The sequence below is a fragment of the Callithrix jacchus genome, chromosome 5 (genome assembly GCF_049354715.1).
Source record: "Callithrix jacchus isolate 240 chromosome 5, calJac240_pri, whole genome shotgun sequence".
Taxonomy (NCBI): domain Eukaryota; kingdom Metazoa; phylum Chordata; class Mammalia; order Primates; family Cebidae; genus Callithrix; species Callithrix jacchus.
The window spans coordinates 3,760,024-3,786,659 of record NC_133506.1 but is presented as its reverse complement, the minus strand read 5'-3'; the positions used below and the strand labels follow the sequence as shown (position 1 = coordinate 3,786,659).

General features: G+C 44.9%; 1 protein-coding gene and 1 pseudogene across 4 annotated transcripts; one reads left to right on the top strand and one right to left on the bottom strand.

Moving 5' to 3' along the window:
* Positions 1-351: 351 nt before the first annotated feature.
* Positions 352-450, top strand: LOC118154300 (U6 spliceosomal RNA; annotated as a pseudogene).
* A 2,953-nt stretch (positions 451-3,403) lies between these two features.
* C5H20orf173 (chromosome 5 C20orf173 homolog) lies at positions 3,404-18,171 on the bottom strand. Of its 4 annotated transcripts, XM_035298004.3 has the most exons (6): positions 18,086-18,171; positions 17,595-17,965; positions 17,227-17,405; positions 16,973-17,066; positions 15,914-15,965; positions 14,698-14,956 (listed from the first exon to the last, which is right to left on the bottom strand). In XM_035298004.3, the coding sequence occupies exons 2-5, from the start codon at positions 17,901-17,903 to the stop codon at positions 15,939-15,941; spliced, it is 609 nt and encodes a 202-aa protein (XP_035153895.1). In that variant the 5' UTR covers positions 17,904-17,965; positions 18,086-18,171; the 3' UTR covers positions 14,698-14,956; positions 15,914-15,938. The 4 variants fall into 4 exon arrangements, with proteins under 4 accessions (XP_035153893.1, XP_035153897.1, XP_035153895.1 ...); XM_035298002.3 differs by lacking the exons at positions 14,698-14,956; positions 15,914-15,965 and adding an exon at positions 3,404-3,605; XM_035298006.3 differs by lacking the exons at positions 14,698-14,956; positions 18,086-18,171 and adding an exon at positions 3,471-3,605 and having other exon boundaries at positions 17,595-18,038.
* Between the last annotated feature and the right edge of the window lie 8,465 nt (positions 18,172-26,636).

The following is a 26,636-nucleotide window of genomic DNA, read 5'->3' as shown; positions in this document are numbered from 1 at the left end:
TGGGGCCATGATGGAGAGATGGCTAGGACCTGGGGTTGGGGCAGAGACTGGACAAAGATCAACTTTGGGCACTGACCAGCCACAGTATCAGAGAATCATTGGACACGGGATCTTGTGGCCTCTGTAGGGGTTCAACAGTGCTGTCGAAGCATCTGTGAAACCAGTCAGACTCGCCAGGCATATGGAGGCAGGCAGAGCACGTCTGGACCTCAGATGAGCAGTTGCATTTTCTGGAAAAGTTGCTGGGACCGTGGCAGATTCCCGGGTGTATTTTGGCCATATTACAGAGGTCGTTCTGGCTGGAGTGCTGGTGTAGGAAGGAGGTGATCAGCCACAATGAAAGCACATAGGGCGCTCGCTTCAGCAGCACATATACTAAAATTGGAACGGTACAGAGAAGATTAGCATGCTCAAGGTTGATGACGGGAGAGAGAGAATGACAGCATTACCCAGAACGCCATGGAGAACCAGAGTGCCACGGCCAGGACTCCCAAGATGGCTGGGGAGGCTACAGCTCCGACAAGAGGATGAGCGAGGGCCAGGGACTGCCTCCTCCCCCAGATGTGACTCGGGGGACCATGGCCAAAGAGAGGATGAACGGGCATGGCAGGGCATGGCTGACGGGGGCATGATGGACAGGGATCAAAAGAGGTGGCAAGGTGGTGAGAGAAGCATGTCCAGTCACTCCAGGCCTGGCCACAGGATGAAACGGAGAGGAATGTTTCATTGTGGGGTGTGCTTCGTCTGGCGCTGCCCGAGGGTTCAAAGACCTAAGAGGGAATGGCAGGGGATAAAGAAAGACATACAGACAGACATATATAAAGCTGGACCAGGCAGTCCGAAAAGCTGATGGTGTCAGTCTCTTTGGCCCTGACCTGCCTCAGAGTACTTTATTTTATATGTTTACAAAGTACATAGCAGAGGGAGGGTGTAGTCACTTAGAACAGTCTGTGGTTATAATTCTCATACTTTAATTAACGTACTTCAGTTAACAACTACCTTGCAGTAAGGTTAGTGAGAGCTGGTTATCTTTTTCTAGGCCTCTCTGCTCTTCTCTGAGACATACACATTCCCCTATTATGGTTTCGCTTCTCTGGGGTTCACCCAAAGTTGACAGCAGCCTTGCCGCTGATTCCCCCAGAGGGGGTGGGCTACTCTGGCTCTCTATACCTCCCCCTTAACTGTAAATATAAATGTAAAGAAAATTGGCACAGCAGAAATCATTGCTGTTATTAATATGTAAGGTGCAGTACATTGAGCAGACTACACAGGAATTTTATGTTTAAGTTGTATTTAATAGCAAGCATCACCTTCACAATGAAGGCAAGTTAGATCTACAGTATCGTGGGGTAACGCTCAGAGCCTCAGGAGGGATTGCCAGCTGGGCACATCCCTGATGTTTGTTGGCCTTGCTGTGACTGTGTTTGTCTTAGGTCATTCTCCTATGAGCATCTTACCCGCCATTGACTACTCAATTATTTTTTTAGGTCCAGTATTACGATCGACACCGTTTTTAGAGGCTTAATGGTTTTGTAAATGATATTAGACCACACGTCACTGAAGAGCATGTGTACCCACATTCCTTACTTCAGCTTCAGTCTGTAACTTTTGTTAGGACTGATATTCTGTGTGTCTTTGTTTTGTACAAACACCTCTAATTTTAATACCTATTTTGCTGTCTATAATTTTTAATAATGCAGTTTAGCTTGTAAGTTTTTACTGTTTAGATTTCTGCAAATATAGACTGTTGCATATAACAAAAACAGAATAAACAGCCAGAAGGCATGTCTCAGAATTTCAAAAGGATTAAATCCCTGTCATTGACCCAATATCTTTTTTGCTATTTTTGTAGGGTCCTTTATATCAAGGTGTGCCTGTTGTATTTTATCAATTTTCTGATGTAATTTTTTTTTTTTTTTTAAAGACGGGGTTTCACCATGTTGGTCAGGCTGGTCTTGAACTCCCAACCTCAGGTGATCCGCCTGCCTTGGCCTCCAAAGTGCTTGGATTACAGGCGTGAGCCACCATGCCTGGCCTTCTGATGTAATTTAATTAAGTCACTAGTTAAATTATAACGACCTTGAGCTCCACAAAGTTGTTTTTTAACTGTTTTTCATTTCTATTTTGTATAATTTCAAATTACAGGGGTCTCACAGATAGCAATATAATTACAGTGACATCTAAGTCTTTGTCTTAACCTTATCATCTCCAGTTCATTTTTTATAAACACAGTGGCTGTCTCAAGAGCTGCCAGTCTGGCCTCTAACCTCCGATCAATATTCTCCCGAGTGGCCATACGTTGAGAAACATTTGATGTCAATTGGTTTACATAATGGGCTGTTTGAGTAGTTTGGGAAAGTGAAAAGGCAGGAACTGTAGAACTGGCAATAATTTGTATCAGTGTTACAATACCCAAAATCAATAATCTCCGTGCTCTCCTACATGAAACAACATTTTTTTCATGTGTTGTGACACTACCAAACCCCTATTCTCATACCACTCTTGTTAAATTGACAGGAATCATCACAGGAATCATCACATATACAGGCTGCTTTAACAGCAGTACTTTGTCCCTTATTGTAAGTATTATTATACACAATAAGTAAGATTACAGTTTCTACAAGACACATAAAATTTCCCTCCATATTGGGTTACATTGACCTCCCCTGTTACAGTCACATAAGGGCTAGGAACACAAGCCTTTAGTCCATACATGTCATCTGTAAATATGCTGGAAAAATCGACATAGTCCATAGCAGCGACTAGACGCCACAGTTCCTTTTGCAAAGTCCCATGGTTTGTTGTTAGAACATTACTGACGAACACTCTGAATGACATGTCTTCTGGGTACGCAGCACAATTAACTGTATTGTGAGACGGCTCACACATTGTCCAGGGAGCACACGAGCACAGTCCTTCCACTCCAGAAAGCCTTTAAATTGTATCCCAGTCTTACAGTGGCGATATTTCATGGGGGGGGTGTATACCTGAAATGTCACGCATGTTGTTTGGAAACCCCCATTTACTAATCTTGGACTGGTAACGAGAAAGGTTCCAAGGTCCTGAAAGACTGGCTACCCTAATAGTGGCTGCTGTCGTTTTATTTTTTCGTGTCATGTTTATACAACCTGTTTGCTCCATCATGGAGACACATAAAGGAGGGTCAGCGGTCCATCCAGAGTAATTATAATTTCCATAGTAGGAGGAGTGCTCCGGAGCTCCACCTCTTCCTCCAAGTATCCGAGTGTCATTTACTAACACAGGAACTGATTGACTTCCCCAGGTCACTGCCTGTAAAACTAAAATGCCCAGCACCCCTCTGCTCCCTCATAGCACACCTGGCATGCTATAATTGTCATCATAGCCACGAACATAATTTCAGGAGTCATCTGGGGGCCTCGGCCGGTGATTGTTGCTGCAGCTGGCTGAGTCAGTTGTTTGATCTGTCCCCAGATTGTTGGCGAGACTCTCACCATTTTGTGGGGTTTTTTTTCTCAGCCCCCTCTTTTTCTCTTTTAGTTTTAGCCTCCTCGAGGGTATCACCAATTCCTGCTGGTCCCTGGCTGTGCCGAATGCAGTGGACGTGACTGGACAACTGGCTCGTTCTGGAAAAACACAAACATAACATCATAGTAGGATCTGGTACTTTCCAACGTCCCGTTTGGAGGTCCTTACATCGGACCATGCCTTAGGTGTTTCCCTGGTGGCAAAGTGCCTATCTGCGGGAGAATGTCCAGATTCATCACAGTTTAAAAAATTAAGGGTATACAGTGCAAGAGAAACTCGGATAGCTGGAGTTCCTCTATAATTTTCCCTCTCTCCTTTTTCAGTTTGAGTTTTGAGAGTGCACTCAACAATAGCTTGACCTGTTGGATTATATGGAATGCCTGTAGTATGTACAATAGTAAAAGTTGCACAAAATTGAGTAACCTAGCAGAAATATAGGCAGGACCATTATCTGTTTTAAGACAAAGAGGCAGACCAAGGGTAGCAAAGGCGGCAAGGCAAAAATTAATTACGTTTGGCCGCTTGCCCTGAGAGCCGTTGGGTGAAAATGAAACGAGTAAGTATCCACCAGCACATGTAAATATTGCAAAGGGCCAAAAGAGGGCAAATGAGTAACATCCATTTGCCACAAAGCTTTCAGCTTAAGACCTCGGGGATTTACAGCTGAGTTTTGAACTGGGAGGAAAGTTTGGCAGGCAGAGCAAGTTTCAACAAGCTCTCTGGTAAGTGAAAACCGTTCGTGCAGAGCACTGGTGTTGTGATGAGATGTTGTATGGGATCCTTGTGTCTGGGAAATAAGTGAGCCCACTAGACGGGTGGAGACAAGACTGTCCACAGTTGCATTGCCTTCTGTCAGAGGACCTGGGAGATCCTAGTGTGATCTGATACGTCTAATAAATAGTGGATACTTTCGCTGGTGGAGCATGCACCATAGAATTGTAAACATTTGAAAAATCTCTTGAGGCAGAGGCAATGAGAGTCGTTGCTAGATGTTGAATGGCTCCCACCACATACTTGCTGTCTGAGTAGATATTAACTGCCTGTGAGTGATCTCTGAGAACCATATAAACAGCGTAAAGCTCGACTCACTGAGCAGAAGTAAATGGGGTGGCCTCCACCTGAGAGCTGCTTGCCGTAAGTGGCTTTTTTTTAACGGCTGTCGTCAGTAAACACTAATTGAGCTAAAGGAACTGGCTGTTTGGACCATTTTAGGAAAAATGAACGGATGTTGTTGTGTAAATGAAAGTATTTTAGAGGAAGGATAATGACCTACGATCTGTCCTGTAAAATTTGCAAAGGCTAGTCCTCAGTCTTGAGCAAATTGTCATAGCCAGGATTGTTGAGTGGTGTTATATGGCACAATGACTGTATTGGGGTCTCGACCAAAGATCTAATAGCATCGCTCTCTACCCTTAGCTATCAGAGAAGAAACTGCTGAATAGTAAGGTTTAAAGACTTAGGTGGGGTGTCAGCCAAATGTAACCACTGGGAGTCTTTTTGCCACAGCACTGTAGTGGGTGTATGAGCTGTCTGTAATTAATTAGATCTAAGGGAAGTTGTGGGTTATTGCGAGTTAACTGAGCCTGAGCTATGGCTTCTTTCACCTGTATAAGAACTAATTTTGCTAGTTCAGTTAAAGTTCTAGAGGAGGTGGGGTCAGGATCACCTGGCAAAATTGTAAAAAGTGGTGGTAATTGGCCAGCAATCAACTTTAGCATAGGGCAAAGCCAATTAATGTCTCCAAGGAGTTTTTGAAAATCATTTAAAGTATGTAAACAGTCCCAGTGAATTTGCAGCCTCTGAGGATGAATAGTGTGACCAGAAATGATTGTTCCTAGATACTTAAAAGGAGCCAATTTTTTTTCTTTTTTTTATTGCATTTTAGGTTTTGGGGTACATGTGAAGAACATGCAAGATAGTTGCATAGGTACACACTTGGCAGTGTGATTTGCTGCCTTCCTCCCCTTCACGTATATCTGGCATTTCTCCCCATGCTATCTCTTCCCAACTCCCCACCCCGCGCTGTCCCTCCCCTATTTCCCCCAACAGACCCCGGTGTGTAGTGCTCCCCTCCCTGTGTCCATGTGTTCTCATTGTTCAACACCCGCCTATGAGTGAGAACATGTGGTATTTCATTTTCTGTTCTTGTGTCAGTTTGCTGAGAATGATGTTCTCCAGGTTCATCCATGTCCCTACAAAGGACACGAACTCATCGTTTTTGATGGCTGCATAATATTCCATGGTGTATATGTGCAACATTTTCCCTGTCCAGTCTATCATTGATGGGCATTTGGGTTGATTCCATTTACTCAACTGCTAAACAGTGCTGCAATGAACATTCGTGTGCATGTGTCCTTACAGTAGAACGATTTATAATCCTTTGGATATATACCCAGTAATGGGATTGCTGGGACAAATGGAATTCCTATTTCTAGGTCCTTGAGGAATCGCCACACTGTCTTCCACAATGGTTGAACTAATTTACACTCCCACCAGCAGTGTAAAAGTGTTCCTATTTCTCCACATCCTCTCCAGCATCTGTTGTCTCCAGATTTTTTTTTTTTTTTTTGAGATGGAGTTTCACTGTTGTTACCCAGACTGGGGTGCAATGGCATGATCTTGGCTCACCGCAACCTCTGCCTCCTGAGTTCAAGCAATTCTCCTGCCTCAGCCTCCCGAGTAGCTGGGACTACAGGCGTGCACCACCATGCCCAGCTAATTTTTGTATTTTTAGTAGAGACGGGGTTTCATCTTGTTGGCCAGGATGGTCTCGATCTCTTGACCTCGCGATCCACCCGCCTCGGCCTCCCAAAGTGCTGGGATTATAGGCATGAGCCACTGCGCCCGGCCGTTTCCAGATTTTTAAATGATCGCCATTCTAACTGGCATGAGATGGTATCTCAATGTAGTTTTTTGATTTGCATTTCTCTAATGACCAGTGATGATGAGCATTTTTTTCATATGTTTGTTGGCCTCATGTATGTCTTCTTTTGTAAAGTGTCTGTTCATATCCTTTGCCCACTTTTGAATGGGCTTGTTTATTTTTTTCTCGTAAATCTGTTTTAGTTCTTTGTAAATTCTGGATATCAGCCCTTTGTCAGATGCGTAAACTGACAAAAATTTTTTCCCATTTATTGGTTGCCAATTCACTCTAATGACTGTTTCTTTTGCCGTGCAGAAGCTGTGGAGTTTGATTAGGTCCCATTTGTCTATTTTGGCTTTTGTTGCCAATGCTTTTGGTGTTTTGGTCATGAAGTCCTTGCCTACTCCTATGTCCTGAATGGTTTTGCCTAGATTTTCTTCTAGGGTTTTTATGGTGTTGGGTCTTATGTTTAAGTCTTTAATCCATCTGGAATTAATTTTAGTGTAAGGTGTCAGGAAGGGGTCCAGTTTCTGCTTTCTGCACATGGCTAGCCAGTTTTCCCAACACCATTTATTAAACAGGGACTCCTTTCCCCATTGCTTGTTTTTGTCAGGTTTGTCAAAGATCAGATGGTTGTAGATATGCTATGTTGCCTCCAAGGCCTCTGTTCTGTTCCATTGGTCTATATCTCTGTTTTGGTACCAATACCATGCTGTTTTGATTACTGTAGACTTGTTGTATAGTTTGAATTCTGGTAGTATGATGCCTCCCACTGTGTCCTTTTTGCTTAGAATTGACTTGGCTATGCGGGCTCTCTTTGTTCCATATGAAGTTTAAGGTGTTTTTTTCCAGTTCTGTGAAGAAGGTCATGGGTAGCTTAATGGGGATACTGTTGAATCTTTTAATTACTTTGGGCAGTATGGCCATTTTCACAATATTGATTCTTCCTAACCATGAACATGGAATGTTTCTCCATCTGTTTGTGTCCTCTCTTATTTCATTGATCAGTGGTTTGTAGTTCTCCTTGAAGAGATCCTTTACGTTCCTTGTTTGTTGTATTCCTAGGTATTTTATTCTCTTTGTAGCAATTGTGAATGGCAGTTCATTCTTGATTTGGCTCTCTTTAAGTCTGTTATTAGTGTATAGGAACGCTTGTGATTTTTGCACGTTGATTTTATATCCTGAGACTTTGCTGAAGTTGCTTATCAGTTTCAGGAGATTTTGGGCTGAGGCGATGGGGTCTTCTAGATATACAATCATGTCGTCTGCAAATAGACAATCTGACTTCCTCCTTTCCTATTTGAATACCCTTTCTTTCTTTTTCTTGCCTGATTACTCTGGCTAGAACTTCTAGTACTATATTGAATAGGAGTAGTGAGAGAGGGCATCCTTGTCTAGTGCCAGATTTCAAAGGGAATGCTTCCAGTTTTTGCCCATTCAATATGATATTGGCTGTTGGTTTGTCATAAATAGCTTTTATTATTTTGAGATACGTTCCATCAATACCTAGTTTATTGAGGGTTTTTAGCATAAAGGGCTGTTGAATTTTGTCAAAGGCCTTCTCTGTATCAATTGAGATAATCATGTGGTTTTTGGTTTTGGTTCTGTTTATGTGGTGGATTACATTTATAGACTTCCATATGTTGAACCAGCCTTGCATCCCTGGGATGAATCCTACTTGATCGTGATGAATAAGTTTTTTGATGTGCTGTTGCAATTGGCTTGCCAGTATTTTATTGAAGATTTTTGCATCTATGTTCATCATGGATATTGGCCTGAAGTTTTCTTTTCTTGTTGAGTCTCTGCCAGGTTTTGGTATCAGGATGATGTTGGTCTCATAAAATGATTTGGGAAGGATTCCCTCTTTTTGGATTATTTGGAATAGTTTCAGAAGGAATGGTATCAGCTCCTCTTTGTATGTCTGGTAGAATTCAGCTGTGATCCCGTCTGGACCTGGGCTTTTTTTTGGGTGGTAGGCTCTTAATTGCTGCCTCAACTTCAGACCTTGTTATTGGTCTATTCAGGGTTTCGACTTCTTCCTGGTTTAGGCTTGGGAGGAGGCAAGTGTCCAGGAATTTATCCATTTCTTCCAGGTTTACTAGTTTATGTGCATAGAGTTGTTTGTAATAATCTCTGATGATGGTTTGAATTTTTGTGGAATCTGTGGTGATATCCCCTTTATCATTTTTATTGCTACAATTTGGTTATTCTCTCTTTTCTTTTTTATTAATCTGGCTAGTGGTCTATTTTGTTGATCTTTTCGAAAAACCAGCTCCTGGATTTATTAATTTTTTGAAAGGTTTTTTGTCTCTCTATCTCCTTCAGTTCTGCTCTGATCTTAGTTATTTCTTGTCTTCTGCTAGGTTTTGAGTTCTTTTGATCTTGCTCCTCTAGCTCTTTCCATTTTGATGATAGGGTGTCAATTTTAGGGTGTCAGTTGGCTCTAAAGGAGCCAATTTTTACACTTTTTTTGGTACTGTCATCAGACCAGACTGAGTAAGGGCCAAGTCCAAGTCCCCAAAAATTTGTCTTAAAGTTTTTTCAGATGAATGTCCCACAAGAATATCATCCATATAATGAATGCTGTATGCTGGTTTATATTTTTGTCTAGTAGATTTTAAAGTAACTGTCACAAAGGACTGACACAGACTTGGGCTGTAGCCATCTCTGGAGGAAGCTCTTGTCAACAAACTGTTTAACAGGTGCTTGAACATTTGGGGAAGGTTCCAAGAATGTGCAAAATATGCCCAGTCGTCTGGATGTAAGGGGATGGTAAAAAAGGCATCTTTAAGATCCAGAACCAAAAGGTGATAATCTAATGGAATAGCAGCTGCAGTGGGTAAACCTGGTTGCAGAGCACCCAGAGGCTGCATTGTGGCATTAATGGCGCGAGACTCTTACAGTAACCTCCATGTGTCTGGACTAAAACTTCACCTGTGTAATTAGTATTTATAACTCCAGGCAGTACTAAAAAATCTTCTGAAGTAAGACCACTACGCCCAACAACCAGCCCCCACAGTTTCAGGGGCAGTGGCCCCCTATCACCGCCCTGCACTCCCAGGTAAAATGTCCATTTTTGCCACACTGAAAACAAGTTCTAGATTTCTTTTTAGGACATTGTCCTGGAAGTTTACCCTGAAGAGTGGAGGCTAAAGTCAATTTTTGGACATATGCCAGACCGACATCTGCACAAAGGCAAATGAAGTCATTTAGAGTAGCCGTAGTCTTGTAAGTTCACAAAATGGCTTGGCATGTGTTGTTGGCATTTTTAAAAGCCATTTGCTTCGCTAACACATTGTTGGTTGTTGGGTCAGCTATAAGCCATCCTACTGCCTGAAGCAGGCAGGCAGTGAAGTCTGCATATGGTTCCTCTGGTCCCTGGACAATTTTACTGAGTTTTTGGGACTTTTCACCTTTGGCTGGAAGAGACTTCCTTGTCTGTGCAGTACAAATATTTATTTGTCAATAAGCCTTTAAAGGATAGCCAAGCTGATTTTGTAAGGGCTCAAAGTTTTTATTACTCACTAACATATCCATAGATACATCCACATCATGAGCTGTACTGTGCTCAGCCTGCTGACTACATCTATCATGGTAATCATATTCCCATCTTAGATAATCTCTCGGATCCAAGCATGCTTTTGCAAGGTTATACCAATCCGTAGGGGCCAAGGCATCATTGGCCAAGGCGTCCGAGAGAGTTATCACAAATGGGGAAGTAGGTCCATAAGAGGCTGAAGCTATTTTTAAACCTCTGTGTAATTTAAAAGACAAAAGATCATGCTGTCTCAGCATCTGTCCTGGATTATTAGGGTCTGGGCATACAAGCATGGGGCAAACCTGAAACCCCTCCACATCCTCTCCTTGTGCCATCACCCTATGTAAAGCAGCCTGCAGCGGGGAGATCTTAAAAGGAGTTATATTATGTCCCTTGCATGAGCCTTCTGGGCTTTGGGTCAGTAAAATTAAGAGCTGCAAACGTTTGAGGCCAATGGTCCTGCTTCTCTCTAGTTATTTCATCCTCTAATTTTTGTTGATACTTTGGGGGCAGAGGCTCTTCTGAGCTGTCTCCATCACCCTCCTCCTCAAAAGAGGAGGCAGTTTCAAGTAAGACTTGGGGTGGCAGAGGGAAGTCCAGAGGTAGCGCAGAAGGCTCGGCTGCCTGGGTATCTTCACTTGTCTCCTGGCCTTTAGGAGATGCCGAGATAGCCTGGACTCCCCTCAGTGTGTTATAAAGAGCAGTAATACAGTTCTGTTTGTCTGAATATCCTGAAGTTAAATGATAATAAAATATTGTGCCAACACAATAAAGAAAATTACAGTTTATTTTATTTTTTTTTTTTTGAAAAGTCCAGAAGAGACAAATTTATAGAGACAAAGTAGACTCATTTTTTTCTTTCTTTTTTTTTTTTTTTTTTTAGGGAAAAAGAGAAAAAGAAGGGGAAAAAAAGAAAAAGAGGGAAAAAGGAATATTACTTCATTCCTAAAATGGGTTTCAATAATGGCCGATCAATATTTTGAGTGTTTAAAGTGGTTAATGCATATTTTATATGTTTAAAATGGAGACCTCTATTGTGTTTATTTGTTCTGGCTCTGAGTTCAAATCCTGGATATCGTTATCAATTTGTTGTCTCGTTGAATCTAAATCTCACTATGTGTCTTATGTATCTGGGTGTTATCTTATGTATCTGGGTGTTAAGATCTCTTATTGTTACATTAATCCTTTTACCCTTGTATCCTTATAGCTTTGAAATCTATTTTGTCAAATGTGAAAATTGCAACTCCTGCTTTTTATTTATTTATTTTTGCTCTCCATTTGGTTGGTACGTTTTTTTTTTTCCAACCCTTTATTTTGAGTCTATGTATATCTTTGGATATACCGTTGGATTTTGTCTGTATCTTTTGATTGGGAGATTTGGTTGATTTAACTTTAGGGTTGCTGCCATTTGATATTAACTGGCTATTTTGTCCTTTTGTTGATAAAAATTCTTCTTTATGTTAATGCTCTTTACTTTTTGGTGTATTTTTAGAAAGGATCATACTGGTTGTTCCTTTCTGTGTATAATGCTTCTTTTAGAAGTTCTTGTAAAGCAGGCCTGGTGGTAATAAAATCTCTGAGTACTTGCTTGTTCCTAAAAGATTTTATTTTTCCTTCAAATGTAAAGCTTAAATTGGCAGGATATGAAATTCTGGGCTGAAAGTTTTGTTCTTTAAGTATATTGAATATTGGCCCCCACTCTCTTCTAGCTTGTAGGGTTTCCGTTGAGAGATCTGCTGTAAGCCTAATAGGCTTACCTTTATGGGTAACTTGATCTTTCTCTCTGGCTGCCCTTAATATTTTCTCCTTCGTTTCGATCTTGGTGAATCTAACGATTATGTGTCTTGGGGTTGGTCTTCTTGAGGAATATCTTTGTGGTGGTCTCTGTATTGCCTGGGGTTGAATAGTGTTCTGCTTTGCTAAATTAGGAAAATTTTCCTGGATAATGTCCTGGAGAGTATTTTCCAGCTTGATTTCATTCTCTCCGTCACATTCAGGTACACCAATCAAGCGTATATTAGGTCTTTTCACATAGTCCCATATTGCTTGGAGACTTTGCTCATTCCTTTTTATCCTTTTTTCTCTATTCTTGTCTTGTCGTTTTGTTTCATTAAGTTGGTCTTCAACCTCTGATACCCTTTCTTCTGCTTGATCCATTCGGCTGTTTAAACTTATACATATTTCACTCTGTTCTCGTGTTGTATTTTTCAACTCCATAAGTTCATTTGTATTCCTCTCTATATTGTCTATTCTTTTCAACATTTCATCGAACCTTTTTTCCAAGTTCTTAGTTTCTTTACATTGGGTTAGAACAAGTTCCTTTAACTCCCAGAAGTTTCTTATCATCCACCTTTTAAAGCCTACTTCAGATAATGGAACACAGTCCTTTTCCATCAGGGCTTGTTCCGTTACTGATGAGTCCTCTTCCATCAGGGCTTGTTCCGTTGCTGATGAGTCCTTTTCCATCAGGGCTTGTTCCGTTGCTGGTGGGTTCTGATTTTGAGTATACTCGGCCTTCTTAGGCTGTTTTTTTCCCTTCATTATAGATGAACTGCCTTTCTAATTAGTTTTCTGAGTCAACGTCCGACTTACTGATTCCCAGTGCTGGGATCCGAGCAACCCACTGTGGCGGCCTAAATAGCAGCGGTAAGACTGATGGTGCCCTTCTGCCCGGGAATCTCTGGTCTGGCTTCCCTCTTGAGTCCGCAACAAGCGGCTCTGACTTCCCGGAGCTCCAAACTCCGGTCAGTAGGGGAAGCGGTCCCGTTGGCTCTGCGTGAAGAGCTGCTGCGCCGAGACGCCGGCAAAACCGCTGCGGCGGCCACAAGAGTCACGCTGGCGACCCGTGGGGCTCCTCCACTGGGAATCGGCTAATCGGTGAGTGACGAAAATTCGTCTAAAGATGTGGCGTCGTCTCGTTCTCTGAGCTTTCACTGGGAGCTACAATCCTGAGCTGTTAGTGGTCGGCCATCTTGAATCGTGAGCCGCAGAAAATTACAGTTTAAACAGAATTACTGAGGAACTGTTTTCTTTTAAACTTGTCTGCCTCATGTTGGGGGTCTAAAGCATCCCTAATCAAAGAACAAATAGCAAAAGTATAAACTGGCATTATCTGAGGTCCCTCAGCGTGTACTTGTTATGTAACTGCTGTCCTACTCTTATCCAAGTAGCTAAACTACTGTGTCCTGTTCTGGAAACCACGGGCAAATCTGCTGCACAAAGTGTAGACAATTTTCTAGCTGCTCTTTATGTACACATCTTTTACCCTTAAGGAGGGCAAGCAGCACGTTCACATACAAAGAACTATCACTAGACAAAGAATTGCTCATGCTTAATGCAATTATTACATGCAGATTAAGGGGTGAATTATGCAGAAATTTCCCAGGCACGAGCAATCCTCCTGCCTCAGCCTGGCAACATGCTGGAATTACAGGTGCGAGTCACCATGCCCGGTCAAGAGTCTGATTTGTTTTTATTCTTTGTTAATTATGGCAGTTGGATTCTTGGTTTTGGTCAACAGATTGGTCAACTTCAGAGGAAAACAATTCGCTGGCTAAATATTTAGTAGTTTACAGGATGATGCAAAAACTGGAGAACGAGGCTCAGTCCATCATCATGAGAGGTAAAAAACATGGCCAAAGATTACCCCAGAAATGGCCCGCCTGGAATGCCACCACTGCTGCCAACACAACTGGGCCCTTGACCAGATTCTTCTCAGCTCTTTGCATTAGGAAGAGCAGTTAATTTCCACTCTTCTTGGATCTGGGGTCACTTTATGACTTGATCTGACCACTACAGTGCTGCAGAAGTAACCCTGTAAGGGCCGGGCGCAGTGACTCACACCTGTAATCCCAGCACTTTGGGAGGCCAAGGCAGGAGGATTGCTTAAGCCTAGGAGTTCAAGACCAGCCTGGCCAACATAGTGAGACCCCCTTTCTACAAAAACAAAAATTAAAATTAACTGGGTGTGGTGACATGCATTTGTAGTCCCAGCTACCCAGGATGCTGAGGTGGGAGGATCCCTTGAGCCCAGGATGTTGAGGCTGCAATAAGCCATGATTGTGCCACTGCGCTCCAGCCTGGGCAACAGAGCAAGCTCCTGTCTCAAACAAACAAACAAAAGGCCGGGGGCGGTGGCTCACACCTGTAATCCCAGCACTTTGGGAGGCCATGGCAGGTGGGTCATGAGATCAGGAGATCGAGACCAGTCAGGCAACATGGCAAAACCCCATCTCTACTAAAAATACAAAAATTATCCAAGTGCCTCTACTAAAAATACAAAAATGGTGTGCTCCTGTAGTCCCACCTACTCGGGAGGCTGAAGCAGAAGAATCACTTGAACCTGGGAGGCAGAGTTTGCAGTGAGCCAAGATTGTGCCACTGCACACCAGCCTGGGTGACAGAGCAAGACTCAGTCTAAAAAAAAAAAAAAAAATTGAAATTGGAATTGGAATTGGAACTGAGACACCTAAAAGATAACTGGGAACCTCAAATGCTAAACCTGTGAAAAGCCAGGGTAGCAAAAAAAAAAAGAAAGAAAAAACCTCACCCTCCAGCATGGGTGAACAAGGAGGCTTACTTACTTCTTTTATCTGAGTGGAAAAAGGGCCTCCCCAACAACTCAAAGTCTGAGTTTGCACTTGGCATGAAATTGAATCTAAACTTACACATCCTACATGATCCAGGGGACCAGGCAAATAAATTAATTCAAGTATTGCCCCTGAGACCTGGAAGGCATGTCTGGCCCATCCCTCCATCCCTCCCAGACACTGTGCTTGCAGGTAAGATGATCAGGCCAGGATTTTATTTAGTACCATACTGATCTCCATACAATTTCCTCTTGCCCTTTTCCCCCAAGAAATAGGACTTGTGTGGACTGGGCCAAGCAGCCCAGGTGGACAGTGAGCTTGTCCACCTGCTAGCTGATGGATGACTTCGATTTCTGCTTCTGCACTGGATGTGGGCAATATTTCCTTGGTCTGATTATCCTTCTCCCAGTGATAGAAACACTTTCCTTGCTATTCTGATCCAAATCCAAAGAGGGAGACCTGGTGGATGAGAGAGGGACAGGTGCCTCATCAGCAGGTGGACTCCTGTCCTTACCGCTGCCTCCCTTTACTCAGCACCTAGGATGACAGGCTGCCCCTTGGAGCTGGGAGGAGACTGGAGCTCCCCTCTTCCAGGAAACAGACTCTGGACATGGTGAGATAAACACACTCCTATAGTCACCTAGGAGCCCCAAAAAGAGAATGTCAACTAGCTTCTCTTCATGACAGTGGAGGAAGACAGAGGAACACCCCAGGACATAAGGGCGTTCCAGGCAAACGGAATGGAGCATGAGAAGGCATGGGGCAGCTCGTGTGTTTAGGGAATTCTAAGAGCCCATATGAAAGCCTGGGAGACAGGAGGCGAGGGGAGGGGTCAGAACATGTAGTTTTTTTTTGTTTTTTTTTTTGAGATGAAGTTTCACTCTTGCTGCACAGGCTGGAGTGCACTGGCGCAGTCTCAGCTCACGGCAACCTCCGCCTCCCGGGTTCAAGCGATTCTCCTGTCTCAACTTTCCAAGTAGCTGGGATTACAGGCACCCACTACCACGCCCGGCTAATGTTTGTATTTGTAGCAGAGACGGGGTTTCACCGTGTTGGCCAGGCTTGTCTCCAACTCCTGACCTCAGGCGATTCACTTGCCTTGGCCTCACAAAGTGTTAGGATTACAGGCGTGAGCCACTGTGCGTGGCCTAAATGTAGAGTCTTGAAAGCCAAGCAGAAAACTTTAGACTCCATGCTGAAGGCCTTGAGGAACAGGAATTTTAAGACAAGATACAAGAATCTTTCTTTCCTGGGCACAGTTGTGCAAGACATGGAACAGAGCCTTGGGCCCCAGGGATGACCCTCACCCTGGGGATGCAGCCAGTTTCCCTGGGGAGGAAGCGGGAGGGGACTGACCTGGGGCCCTTCCCCAGCAACCCACAGCCACATCCTACCCCTTCTCCTATCCCCCCTCACCATGTCTTTGCTATCTTCCACTCCACTAGGGAACTGGACCATCTTCCAAAATCTGAGAAAGAATTGGAGTGTGTTAACCTACCCTGTGTTAGCCTAATCAACTCATTCTTAATTGAAGGAGCTGGACAGACTCCATCTTAGCTTCTTCACTTATAGTTATTTTCCTTCCATTAAGTATGTAGCTGTAGTGTGTAGTTGGGGCAAGATGACACCAAGCACACACAGGAATGCATTTACCGATAAGACACCGAGTCAAGGGGTACCAGTAGCCCCTGGGAATGCAGGTGTTGCTAAGTACCCAGAGCCCCTATGTCTATAAGTTGTATGTCTTTTGTGACAGCTTAAGCCCCTGCACCTGGAACTGTTTACTTTTTTTTTTTTTTGAGACGGAGTTTCGCTCTTGTTACCCAGGCTGGAGTGCAATGGCATGATCTTGGCTCACCGCAACCTCTGCCTCCTGGGTTCAGGCAATTCTCCTGCCTCAGCCTCCTGAGTAGCTGGGATTACAGGCACGCGCCACCATGCCCAGCTAATTTTTTGTATTTTTAGTAAACACCGGGTTTCACCATGTTGACCAGGATGGTCTCGATCTCTTGACCTCATGATCCACCCGCCTCGGCCTCCCAAAGTGCTGGGATTACAGGCATGAGCCACTGTGCCCAGCAAACTGTTTTACTTTTTATGTACTAGTTTATCTTTTAACTTTTTGCTTGCTCTGCTTTTGTGAAAAATTGCTTAAGTTAGGTCCCCCGTCCCCTTCGAAACTAGGGTAAGAAAACCACCTAGGTCTTTCTTCCGGGTCGAGAGAATTTTGGGCATTAGCCGTCTCTAGGTCACCAGCAATAAAGGACTCTCTACTGAGTCTCAGAGTGTGGCGCATTCCTTTACTCACTCGGGCACAAGAGGAGGTGGGGGAGTTTGGGCCCCAAGACCTGGGGAAGTCTTGCAAGTACCCCAGTAAGCCAATAGAGGGTCTTCCCAGAGTCCCTGCTGCCATTCCCTTCAGTGACCTCTCCTCACCCCCACACAGGGAATGTTTGGGGACCCCTCTTCCATCACCTCGTCACTCAGAGCATCTGAAGTCCACACCAGCTCCGAGAGCTTCTGCAGCAGCATCTGCAGCTGCATCCAGGAACCCTGGTCACTGGCATTCCTGGGATAGATGAAGCATTATGTGTGGTTTGGTTCCCCACTTCCATCTCAAAGCCCTGTACTGGGGCCCACTTCATCTTGGGAAGGGGAGCAGAAACTGATGGAACTGTGGGGCAGGGCTGGCTGGCCCTCCTGCTCCCGCACTCTCCCCCAGCACCCACCTGAAAACCACGGGGTATTGGTCGATGTCATTGCCAAGGCTGGAGCCCTGCAGGATCTGTGGGTGCCCCAACAGCACACAAGTCCCACAATAAAAATCAAAATGGTTCACCAAGAGCCTGGGAATCACTTTAAACAGATTCTTCCACAATTTCCCAAGCTTGCTCCCCAAGTTCATGCCCTGGAAACAGCAGGAGGAAGGAGACTGGGGGCTGGGCCCAGGGGACGGAAAACACAGCTGGGTGGGTAAGATCTCTATCCAGGGGCTGTGAAGACAGGGCTGAGGCCAGGGGGTTGGGCTGGGAAGAGGGAGATGGGTGAGGACTGGGAAGCACAGGGGATGGGACCGGGCCCAGTGTTGACCACTGACCAACCACCAGAGCACAGTGTCAGAGGTCATAGACTCCCTGGTCCTCATCAGGTAGCCCATGGTCTTCCTGGAGCACGCATCAAGCCAGTTCCATTCTGTGGCTGGGTGGGGGCAGGAGGAGCAGTTGAGGGTCTCAGAAGGGCAGCCAAACGTCCCAAAACTGAACCAGGGGCAGTTGCAATGCCGTGGAACCAAGTACATTCGTTTTTCCTGGGGTGCTGATTCAGGCGTCAGATCCAGATAGGGGGCCATCAGCCAGAGGATGAGCACCCAAAAGATCCACAGAACAAAAATCTGCCAGCGCTTCATGTCTGTCCCAGGCGGTGGCTCCGTGGCGGGCCCAAGACTGGCTTATCTACCTGGGTGAGGGGCTGAGGCCACGACAACACCAGCTTCCCTCTGTCCTGTCGGCCTCCACGCTCCCCATCCCAACACCCCTCACCTCCTTCCAACCCCTCCCTCCTCTCCTGCCTCACTATCCATTTGCTCACCCCCAAAAAGGACAACTGGGCATGGGAAGAGGCCAGGGCAGAGAGACAGCATGTGGTTAGCCCTGTGGAGGGAGGGAATACCTCTCAGTAGGGTCCTTGGTGTTCCCAGCTATAGGACAGATCTCATCACAAAGTACACATTGTGACCTCCCTCCTTTACCCTACCCTTTCTGACATCCCAACATCCTCCACTGGATGTAAGATGACCTAGTCTCTCTTCTTCGCCTCTGCAGCCCTAGGACTTAGAATCATTTAAAAAAAAAAAAAAAAGACTTAGAATCATTTAATAAATATTTATGGGATAAATAAACAGGGATTGAAAGGGAACTTTTTTTTTTTTGAGATGGAGTTTTTGCTCAGTCATCCAGGCTGGAGTGCAGTGGCGTGATCTCGGCTTACTGCAACTTCGCTTCCTGAGTTCAAGTGATTCTCATGCCTCATCCTCCCAAGTAGCTGGGATTACAAGCGTCTGCTTGGAGTCAGCTTAACGGAGCTATGTGCTCAGGGTCAGGGAAGAGAAGGAGGGACAAGGAAAGAAGCTAACATGGCGTCTGAACAGCTCTTGGCTAAGAAAGAGAGAGTCAGTTAGGCTAACAAAAGGTAGGTTATCACCCTCGCAGCTCTCCAGGACTGAAGGCCCTGAGCAGAGATTCATCCACATGTTTATTTGCTCTTTGACGGGTGATTCTTACTAATACACAGGTGTTCTAAAAATACACGTAACTCAAGAATATACCAAGTAGGCAGCTGTCACCTGCCTACCACTAATGACAAGCTACAAGGTATCCTCCACAGAGGAGCCGTGCGGGGCAGGGTAAACAATGTTTCTCAACATCTTCCCCCTTCTTTGTTTCACAAAGCTAGGTAAGCAAACACAGCTCTATCTTGGTGAACCATTTCTTGGAGGCTTCTGGATCCACACCTGCAGACTACACAAAGAGAAACAGAACAAATTAATAACATAATCATAACAGCAATCATAGATCCTCTAAGTGTTTGCATCCAAATTTTAGGGCGGCCAATCCATCAACAGCTTCCTCAAGCACTTCGGAATCTGACTGACTACCTACCTTACATATTTTCTTAAGGAGTTGGGACCCAGAAATCTTTTGGAAAATAGGGCAAAGGTCATTCTCCTGTAGCTAATTCCTGCTAAAAAGGAGCGTCGAGAGCTCTCTGGGTTCCCCCTCTGTGCTTGCTGTCCAAAGTCCTTTCCAGGTGCGGATTTATTCTCTCCTGATGATGTTCAGTCTCATACTTTTTAGAGTTCCTAAAGTTAACCTATAACTCTCCTACCACCAAAAGATATAGGGGGTTTAACATAGCTCTGAATCCAAAGAGCTTTTTTAAATTTCTTGTAAACTTCCAATGAATGAGAACTAGGGCCTGATTCTCTATTTTCCTCCCTGGACTTTTACTGGTTTTAGGGCCATAGGTATTTTTCAAAGTTTTTATCCAGCTCTTATCATTGGCCATATTATTTTTGGTTTTGCGGCTCTATTAATTCCCCATTTCTCCAGACAACAGAGTTGCTGATCTCAGTATCTATAAATTCTAAGTAATTGCAGTTCTTTGTCTGCCATCTGAATTCCATATTACTCCAAGAGGACTGACGGGTGCAATCATTGCTGAGTGTCCCCCAGGGGACCAATAACCAGTAATAATTCCGGAGGGATTGTGCAGCATCTCAGCTTCTATCAAAACAAAGTCTCTCCAGGTTAATGCTTTTAACTTAGGGGGCCATTCTTTATTTGCATTCAGGTTTTGAAGGCCAAAACATTGTTACTTTATTTCCTAAATTATTACAGAAAATACTAAGGCCAGAGATCAATAAAGGAAGGAAAGATGCCCAGTGTGTGAAACTTTCTTTTACTTTTTTTTTTTTTTTTTTAAGAGAGGGGGTCTCGCTATGTTGCCCAGGCTGGAGTGCAGTGACTATTCACAGGTGTGATCCCACTACTGATCTGCACGAGGGAGTTTTGACCTGCTCCGTTTCCCACCTGGGCCGGTTCATCCCTCCTTAGGCAACCTGGTGGTCCCCAGCTCCCGGGAGGTCACCATATTGATGCCAAACTTAGTGTGGGCACTCGATCAGCATAGTGCACTACAGCCCAGAACTCCTGGGCTCAAGAGATCCTTCAGCCTCAGCCTCCCAGATAGTGCTCACTTTAATCATGGTAACTGTCATCATGATTAGCATAATAGGCTGTCCTGATTTCTTCAGGTTTTCCTCCGCTTTTTGAGAAAGCTTCTTTCATCTGACCCCAAGTCAGTGGTGCTGTTTGGCGTGTTCCCGCCGTGGAAGCAGTACTCCACCTCCATGTTAGTCTTGCCAGCTCTGTGACTGGGGGTTTCCTCTGCAAGTCTCTTTTTTGGTATTTGGCTTATAGTACGGCTTTAAATGTCGGGAAGGTACCCACACGGGTTGTTGATTTGGACCTGCAGAAATAAAAGCAAATCCTCTCCCCCAGCTTATTACATTGCCTTTTTCCAATTCTTTGTGAGTGGGTCTCGCTGCCAGATTAATTGCCTTACAGTTTCTTCCTTGGTTTGTTTGTTCAGGTGTTGTTCGGTAATTAAATTTTCTAAAGCCTCCAGTTTTTCTTTTTTTTTTTTTACTTTTTTTTTTTCTTTGGAGAACGGGTTCTTGCTATATTGCCCAGGCAGGTCTTGAACTCCTGGGCTCAAGCTATCCTCCCGCCTCTGCCTCCCTAAGAGCAGGGATTACAGGCATGAGCCACAGAGCCCCGCCATGCCTCCAGTTTTTCTTTTGTTAGTGACCATTGTTTTATACATATAGGTTGGTTTGTTACCCGTTTCAAAGCGATAGGCTCTGGAGGCTTAACAGTGGCTGCCATCAAAATATATCCCAAGTCCTGGCAAGAATTTTGGCCTTTAATTTCTAAACATTCCCTCGGGCTCTGCAAGTTTTCTTCCAATCCCATCTTAGGCACAGAACTCTTGTCCTGCATCATTTGATGGTCTGGTGGGGCTACATGATTGTTCAGGTATTAAAACCTGAGCTCCCCATCTTGTACCCAAAGCAAGTTTAAAACAGAAGTGCCACACTCTTGAGTTTGCTGAGAGTCTGTTTAATGCCTGCTTCCGAGAGTCAGCTATTGCTCAAACCTCTCAGCCCAGATCAAAAGGCAGTCAACATTTTTATACCTTTTCAGGGTTGGGGGGGCGGAAAGCAAAATTGTTACAGAAGCAGAAAGAGCAGGTTAGGTGAGGGAGGGCCTAACAACAAAGATTCTATTTAAAGCTGTTTGTCAGGCAGGATGTGGGGTAGGCAGTTACACAGCTACAGGTACGGGATGTATGGGCCAGTGGGCCCTGTTTCTGAGAAAAACAGGTTACAAAATACCTGGTGTCTCAGGCTACAAAGTTTCAGGAACAAAGTGCTCTACATAGCTCAGGGTGATTCAAATGAGTTAACAGGATTGCTTAAAATGGAGTCACCATAGTTAAACTAGATTATCTCACCCATGGCTGCAACAAATCTCTTCCCCACAAGTTAATGGGGATTTGCATCACAATAGGCTGAGTGGTTCCAAGCTGTCCCTCGGGCTCTTCACAGGTTAAAATGTGACTACTTTGATATACTTCAAATATAGGCCTGCCCTACTCCAAGCACATTGAACTGAGCATTTTCCGCCAGCCAAGACAGTGGCCAATGTTAGAAAGAGGTACTAGAAATATCTGCTCCAGTATCCGCCAATCCTTTAAATTTCTTTCCTTGAATCGAAATCTCACATGTAGGATGTTTCCCAGTAATTTGATTTACCCAATGTGCTGCTGTGTCTTGTTTGTTTGTACCTCCACATCCTCTCGTTCTTTTTCATATGGTATAACTAAAAACTGCAATGCGTTCCCCAGGCTCAGCACTCCAGGGAATGGAAGACATTACAATTTGAATTTCCCCTATAAAGTCCACATCAGTAATTCCTGTATGAATTCTAACTCCTTCAACAGTAAGACTAGATCTTCCTAGAAGTAAACCCACAGTTCCAGGGGCAGAAGGCCACAAACTCCTGTAGATATGTTTTGTGGTGGCTCTCCCGGTAAAATGCTTACCCTTTGAGAGCTGCACAGATGCACTGCTGCGCTCCCAGCTGCGGTGGGGAACAAGCATTGCATAGGGAGTCGGGAACAGCTTGCAATGGATAGGCCCTGGTTTGGATCCAGGCCCGAGGTGGGCCTCTCAACCCATTTCCCAAAATCAGATCTATTGGAATTAGCCGGTAAGAAATAGCTATGATCTTCAATAATCCTAGCTCAAACGGAGACTCAGGCCCATACTGGCTGATGGCCTGTCTAAACTCCTTCAACAGTTTGAAGGGAAGGGGTTCAAAAGCAACCCGTACTTGCCCCTGCTGATCTTAAGGGTGTACAACAACTGGAAATTGCTATGCCTCCAAATCTCCCTCTTTTCTCACTTGTTTAATTCTGGCCTGGATGAAACCAGTTACTGTAATTCTAGGAATACAAACGCCTCAAATGGTTACCGCAGTTCTAGGAACACAACCGCCAACAGAAGTACAGGTAGAAATATCGGGGAGGACCAGGTCATCCCTAGACAACACACTGAGGGGGGGCGCTGACAGGCACAACTTTTCCTCATTTGACTTTTCATCTTTTTTGCTCTATAATTTCTTTACATTATCACACTTCTCTCCTTAATCTCCTGAATCATCTTCCTCCTCCTTGTTCTGAAACAGCTACAGGGCAAAACACACCAAAGCCCAAACAGACCACACCAAATACACCCCGTGTTTACTTGGTTTTTGTCCCATGTTACCCCAGTATGACCGAGCTCCCCTAGCTGCCGCCCTGGAAGATTTTTTCAAATGTTCTTGGACTAATCCGGAGCTCCCCCAGCTAACCCTGGGAGTTTTTCTCTAATGTTCTTGGCCTAACCCCAGGCTCTCCCTAACTCACCTGGGAGTCTCCTCCAGGTCCTCCAGGCTCCCTCTAATTCACCTGGGGGATTTTTTTTAAAAAACATTCCCGGGATTCCTTCCAAGCTCCCCAGTTTGCCCCAGGTATTCTTTCCAAAGGTACTTGGGATACCTTCAGCTTAGCCTCTCCTGTCTTTGTTGCTCTGGCAACTCTTCATAACTCTTCGTCCTGGGTTGGAGTCCCCATGTAACCGGATGGCGGGACAACAGGGGCTCAGCGCCCTCCCCGTGCTCAACAAACATGTAACTGCGTGTGTCCAGGTTCTTGGGCTCACTCCCTCTGGAGTGATTGATCTTTGACTCTGATTGATTGCTTGTGCCCACAACAGAGCTCCTCCTCCCAGGGCCTTTGGTGGGCTTTCTGAACAAAAGAAGCTCACCTGGAATTTCTACCTTGTTCAGGAGTGATGAAGTTAGACAAAGAACTTTACATTTGAAACTTCTCTGATCTCTGATAGTGGGTGGATGGAGGTATGGTGCTGGGAAATTCCTCCCTATGAAACGCAGGCAATTTTCCTTAACACAGTCCCTCAGTCCCCGCTTTGAACAGGAAAGTCCAACTGCTATTGGGACACGGGCCTCGCTCACTCTTCAACTACTTCCTGCTGAATTGGGGTTTCAGAAGGGGCCCTGCAGTTGAGGTTTCCTCCAGAGGGGAGTCTTCCAGGGGTGCAGGTTGATCTAGAGGTTCACAATGGAACTTATGAGCCAGGGACATCCAGGGTTCCATTTGCAGGATTTGTGGCCTTATGGCTTTAACTCTAGAAGAAACAAATTTGATAAGAAGGTTAAAGATGAGAGACCTGAAGGCCAGCAATAATAGAATGGTTATACACGGGCCTAGGAGAGGATAGAGCCAGGACAGCCAGTTGTCGAGCAAGCTCCACCATACTGTTTATTGGGAGTCTTAAGCCCCGTGTTTGATTCGGTCCCTGAGTTCTTTAAGACAATACCCGATTGGTTTATAAAGTAGCTGCATTCTTTTCCTAGAAAGAGACACATTCCGGCCAGGAGTGGTGGCTCATGCCTATAATCCCAGCACTTTGGGAGGCCGAGGTGGGTGGATCATGAGGTCAGGAGATCAAGACCATCCTGGCCAACATGGTGAAACTCCATCTCTTAAAAAAAAAAAAAAAAAAAAGACATGTTCCTGCTTTCTCTGCTGTTAGCAGATTTAGGGCTCTTCTATTTTGAAGAGCTATGGCAGATAAACAGTTAAGTTGCTTCTGCAAAGTGGGCTGCCTCTGCAGAGAGAATTATCAACCTTTTCCATGTTATTATTTAACTCCCGAGACAGCTTATGGTAAAACTCAGTAGAGGTAGTAACTTTTCCAAAGCCAATACCAAGTTCTATTATTCCCTCCCCCGCTCCCACTATGAAAGGAATAATTGGAGTTTGAGAGTCCAGTTACAAATAGCAAAGTTAAGAGTGATAGTCCTGTTAATGCCAGGGTATAAATTAAGACTCATGAGTAGTCACTTTCCTGGGGATCTCACTGGAAGACCAAACGTAGATCCTCTGATGGCTCACAGGTGTACAAAGGGTCACCTTCTGGAACTGCAGGCTGTAGCGTGGAGGGCCTATGATTTTCTTCAGGTGTCCAAGGCCTCAGCTGAATGTGATGAATCCACGAGTCAACTCCCACCACCTTAACTGCCATTGGGGTAGACAGAATAACGGAAAATGGTTCTTCCCAAGATGGGCCTAGAGAGAGCGGGAGTCTGAGGAGACAGACTTAGCAAGTACTAAGTCTCCAGGGCAGGACAACTCTTTCCCTTTTTCCCTAGGGTGTCCTTCAGGTAAGGTCTTGAGAGCCAGTTGGTACTAGGACTCCTCGGACAGTTACATACTTGGAGGACAACCATCCAGAACAGGAAATTAAAACTGAAAAGGCCGTGCCAGTGACCAGAAGATCGACCTCCTGGTCCTCTATGGCTCGCTTTACCCGGGGCTTGGTGAGGGTGATGGCTTCTGCTGGCACTTGCTCTGGGCACCCTCAGTCCTGCTGTTGGGTCATCTGGTTAGCCACCTCAGGCCCTGGGAACATTCATCCCCTGGGACACTGTGTCTTCCGGTGATCCCCTGGGCACAGTGGGCAAGGACAAGGAGGTGGTCCATTCCTCTGGGGACAGTCTCTCCTAAAGTGTCCCGTTAGACTGCAGTGATAACAAGCTCTGCCAGACTGCAAGCCTTTCCCTCTCTTGAGCCCCTTGCATCTGCTTCCCTGAAGGCCATGACTAGGGCTGCAGCTCTTCTCTGGTCTCTTCTGTTCCTTTCAGCCTGTCCTCCTGGTCTTTATTATAGAACACAGAGGTTGCTAGATTTAGTAATGATTCTAGGCTCTGTTCTGGCCCCAGGGCCAGCTCGGTCGGGAGAACCCCACCCAGGTGGGCTGAAAGTATTGAGAGGCAGACACCCAGATAGCCCAACAGAGTGGATAGCTCTCCAGGACTGAAGGCCCTGAGCAGAGATTCATCCACATGTTTATTTGCTCTTTGACGGGTGAGTCTTACTAATACACAGGTGTTCTACATTTACACATAACTCAAGAATATTCCAAGTAGCAGCTGTTATCCACCTACCACTAATTAGAAGCTAAAAGATATCCTCCACAAAGGTGCCATGGGGCAGGGTAAACTTTAATGTTTCTCAAGAGAATTGTCCTACAAATCTGGGGGCCATCATTTCAAAGGTTGGCTAGTTCCCATCAGAGAAATTTCCACCATCTTCCCTCGATATATTTTCCAGATTCTTGGGCAAACCAAGGTCTTCTCATTTGGAGAGTAACTTGGGACCTCTGGGAGGGAGGCTCTGGGAGGAGGGGCGTGGTCAGGGCTTTTTCCCTAGGATGCAGAGTAATCATAGCTGCCTGTTGTGTTTTCCTGTCTGCCTTTTGGTTATCTTTGGTCTCCAGTGTTCCTTACCTTTGGTGCCCACTGCAATATATAACAGCCACCTTCTCTGGGGCCCATACAGCGTCTAGGAGCTGTAGAATTTCATCCTTATACTTTATTTCTTTTCCCCCAGCATTTGTGAGATGAACCAAATTAACTCCATCTTAGATGTGAGCCTGACTGTCTCCATCTTGGCTTCTCCCCCGACCATTTCTCCCTCAGGTGCACAACCTGGTCACACTAGACCCAGAATCTTGCAACCATTGTAACCACTTCCTGCTTTGCAAGCCCCCTGACTATGGTGATCAACCCCCTTGGTAACCAATAATCATGAGAATCTCCACCTCCCCTGGCTACCAGTTTCCTCCCCTAACTTGCTTATTCTGCTTCTGTAAAATTTCACTTTGCCCCCTTACCCTGAGCAACATATAAAAGGGAATCAAACCCCTTCCTAGGGCCGAGAGATTTGAACAAGAGCTGACTCTTGGTCGCTGGCAACAAAGGAACTGTGATTCAAATGCAGAGTGTGGCATTCTGCATACAACTCGCACGGTTATAACAGTTAAGAGTCCTCTTTTCTTGTATATGGCTCCATGAACATGTAACAAGGCAAAGGCATATTTGGAGTTAGTGTCAACTGTTCAACTCATCATTCAATGCGAGCTTTGAATGAAGAGACCCCCCCCCAAACAGAC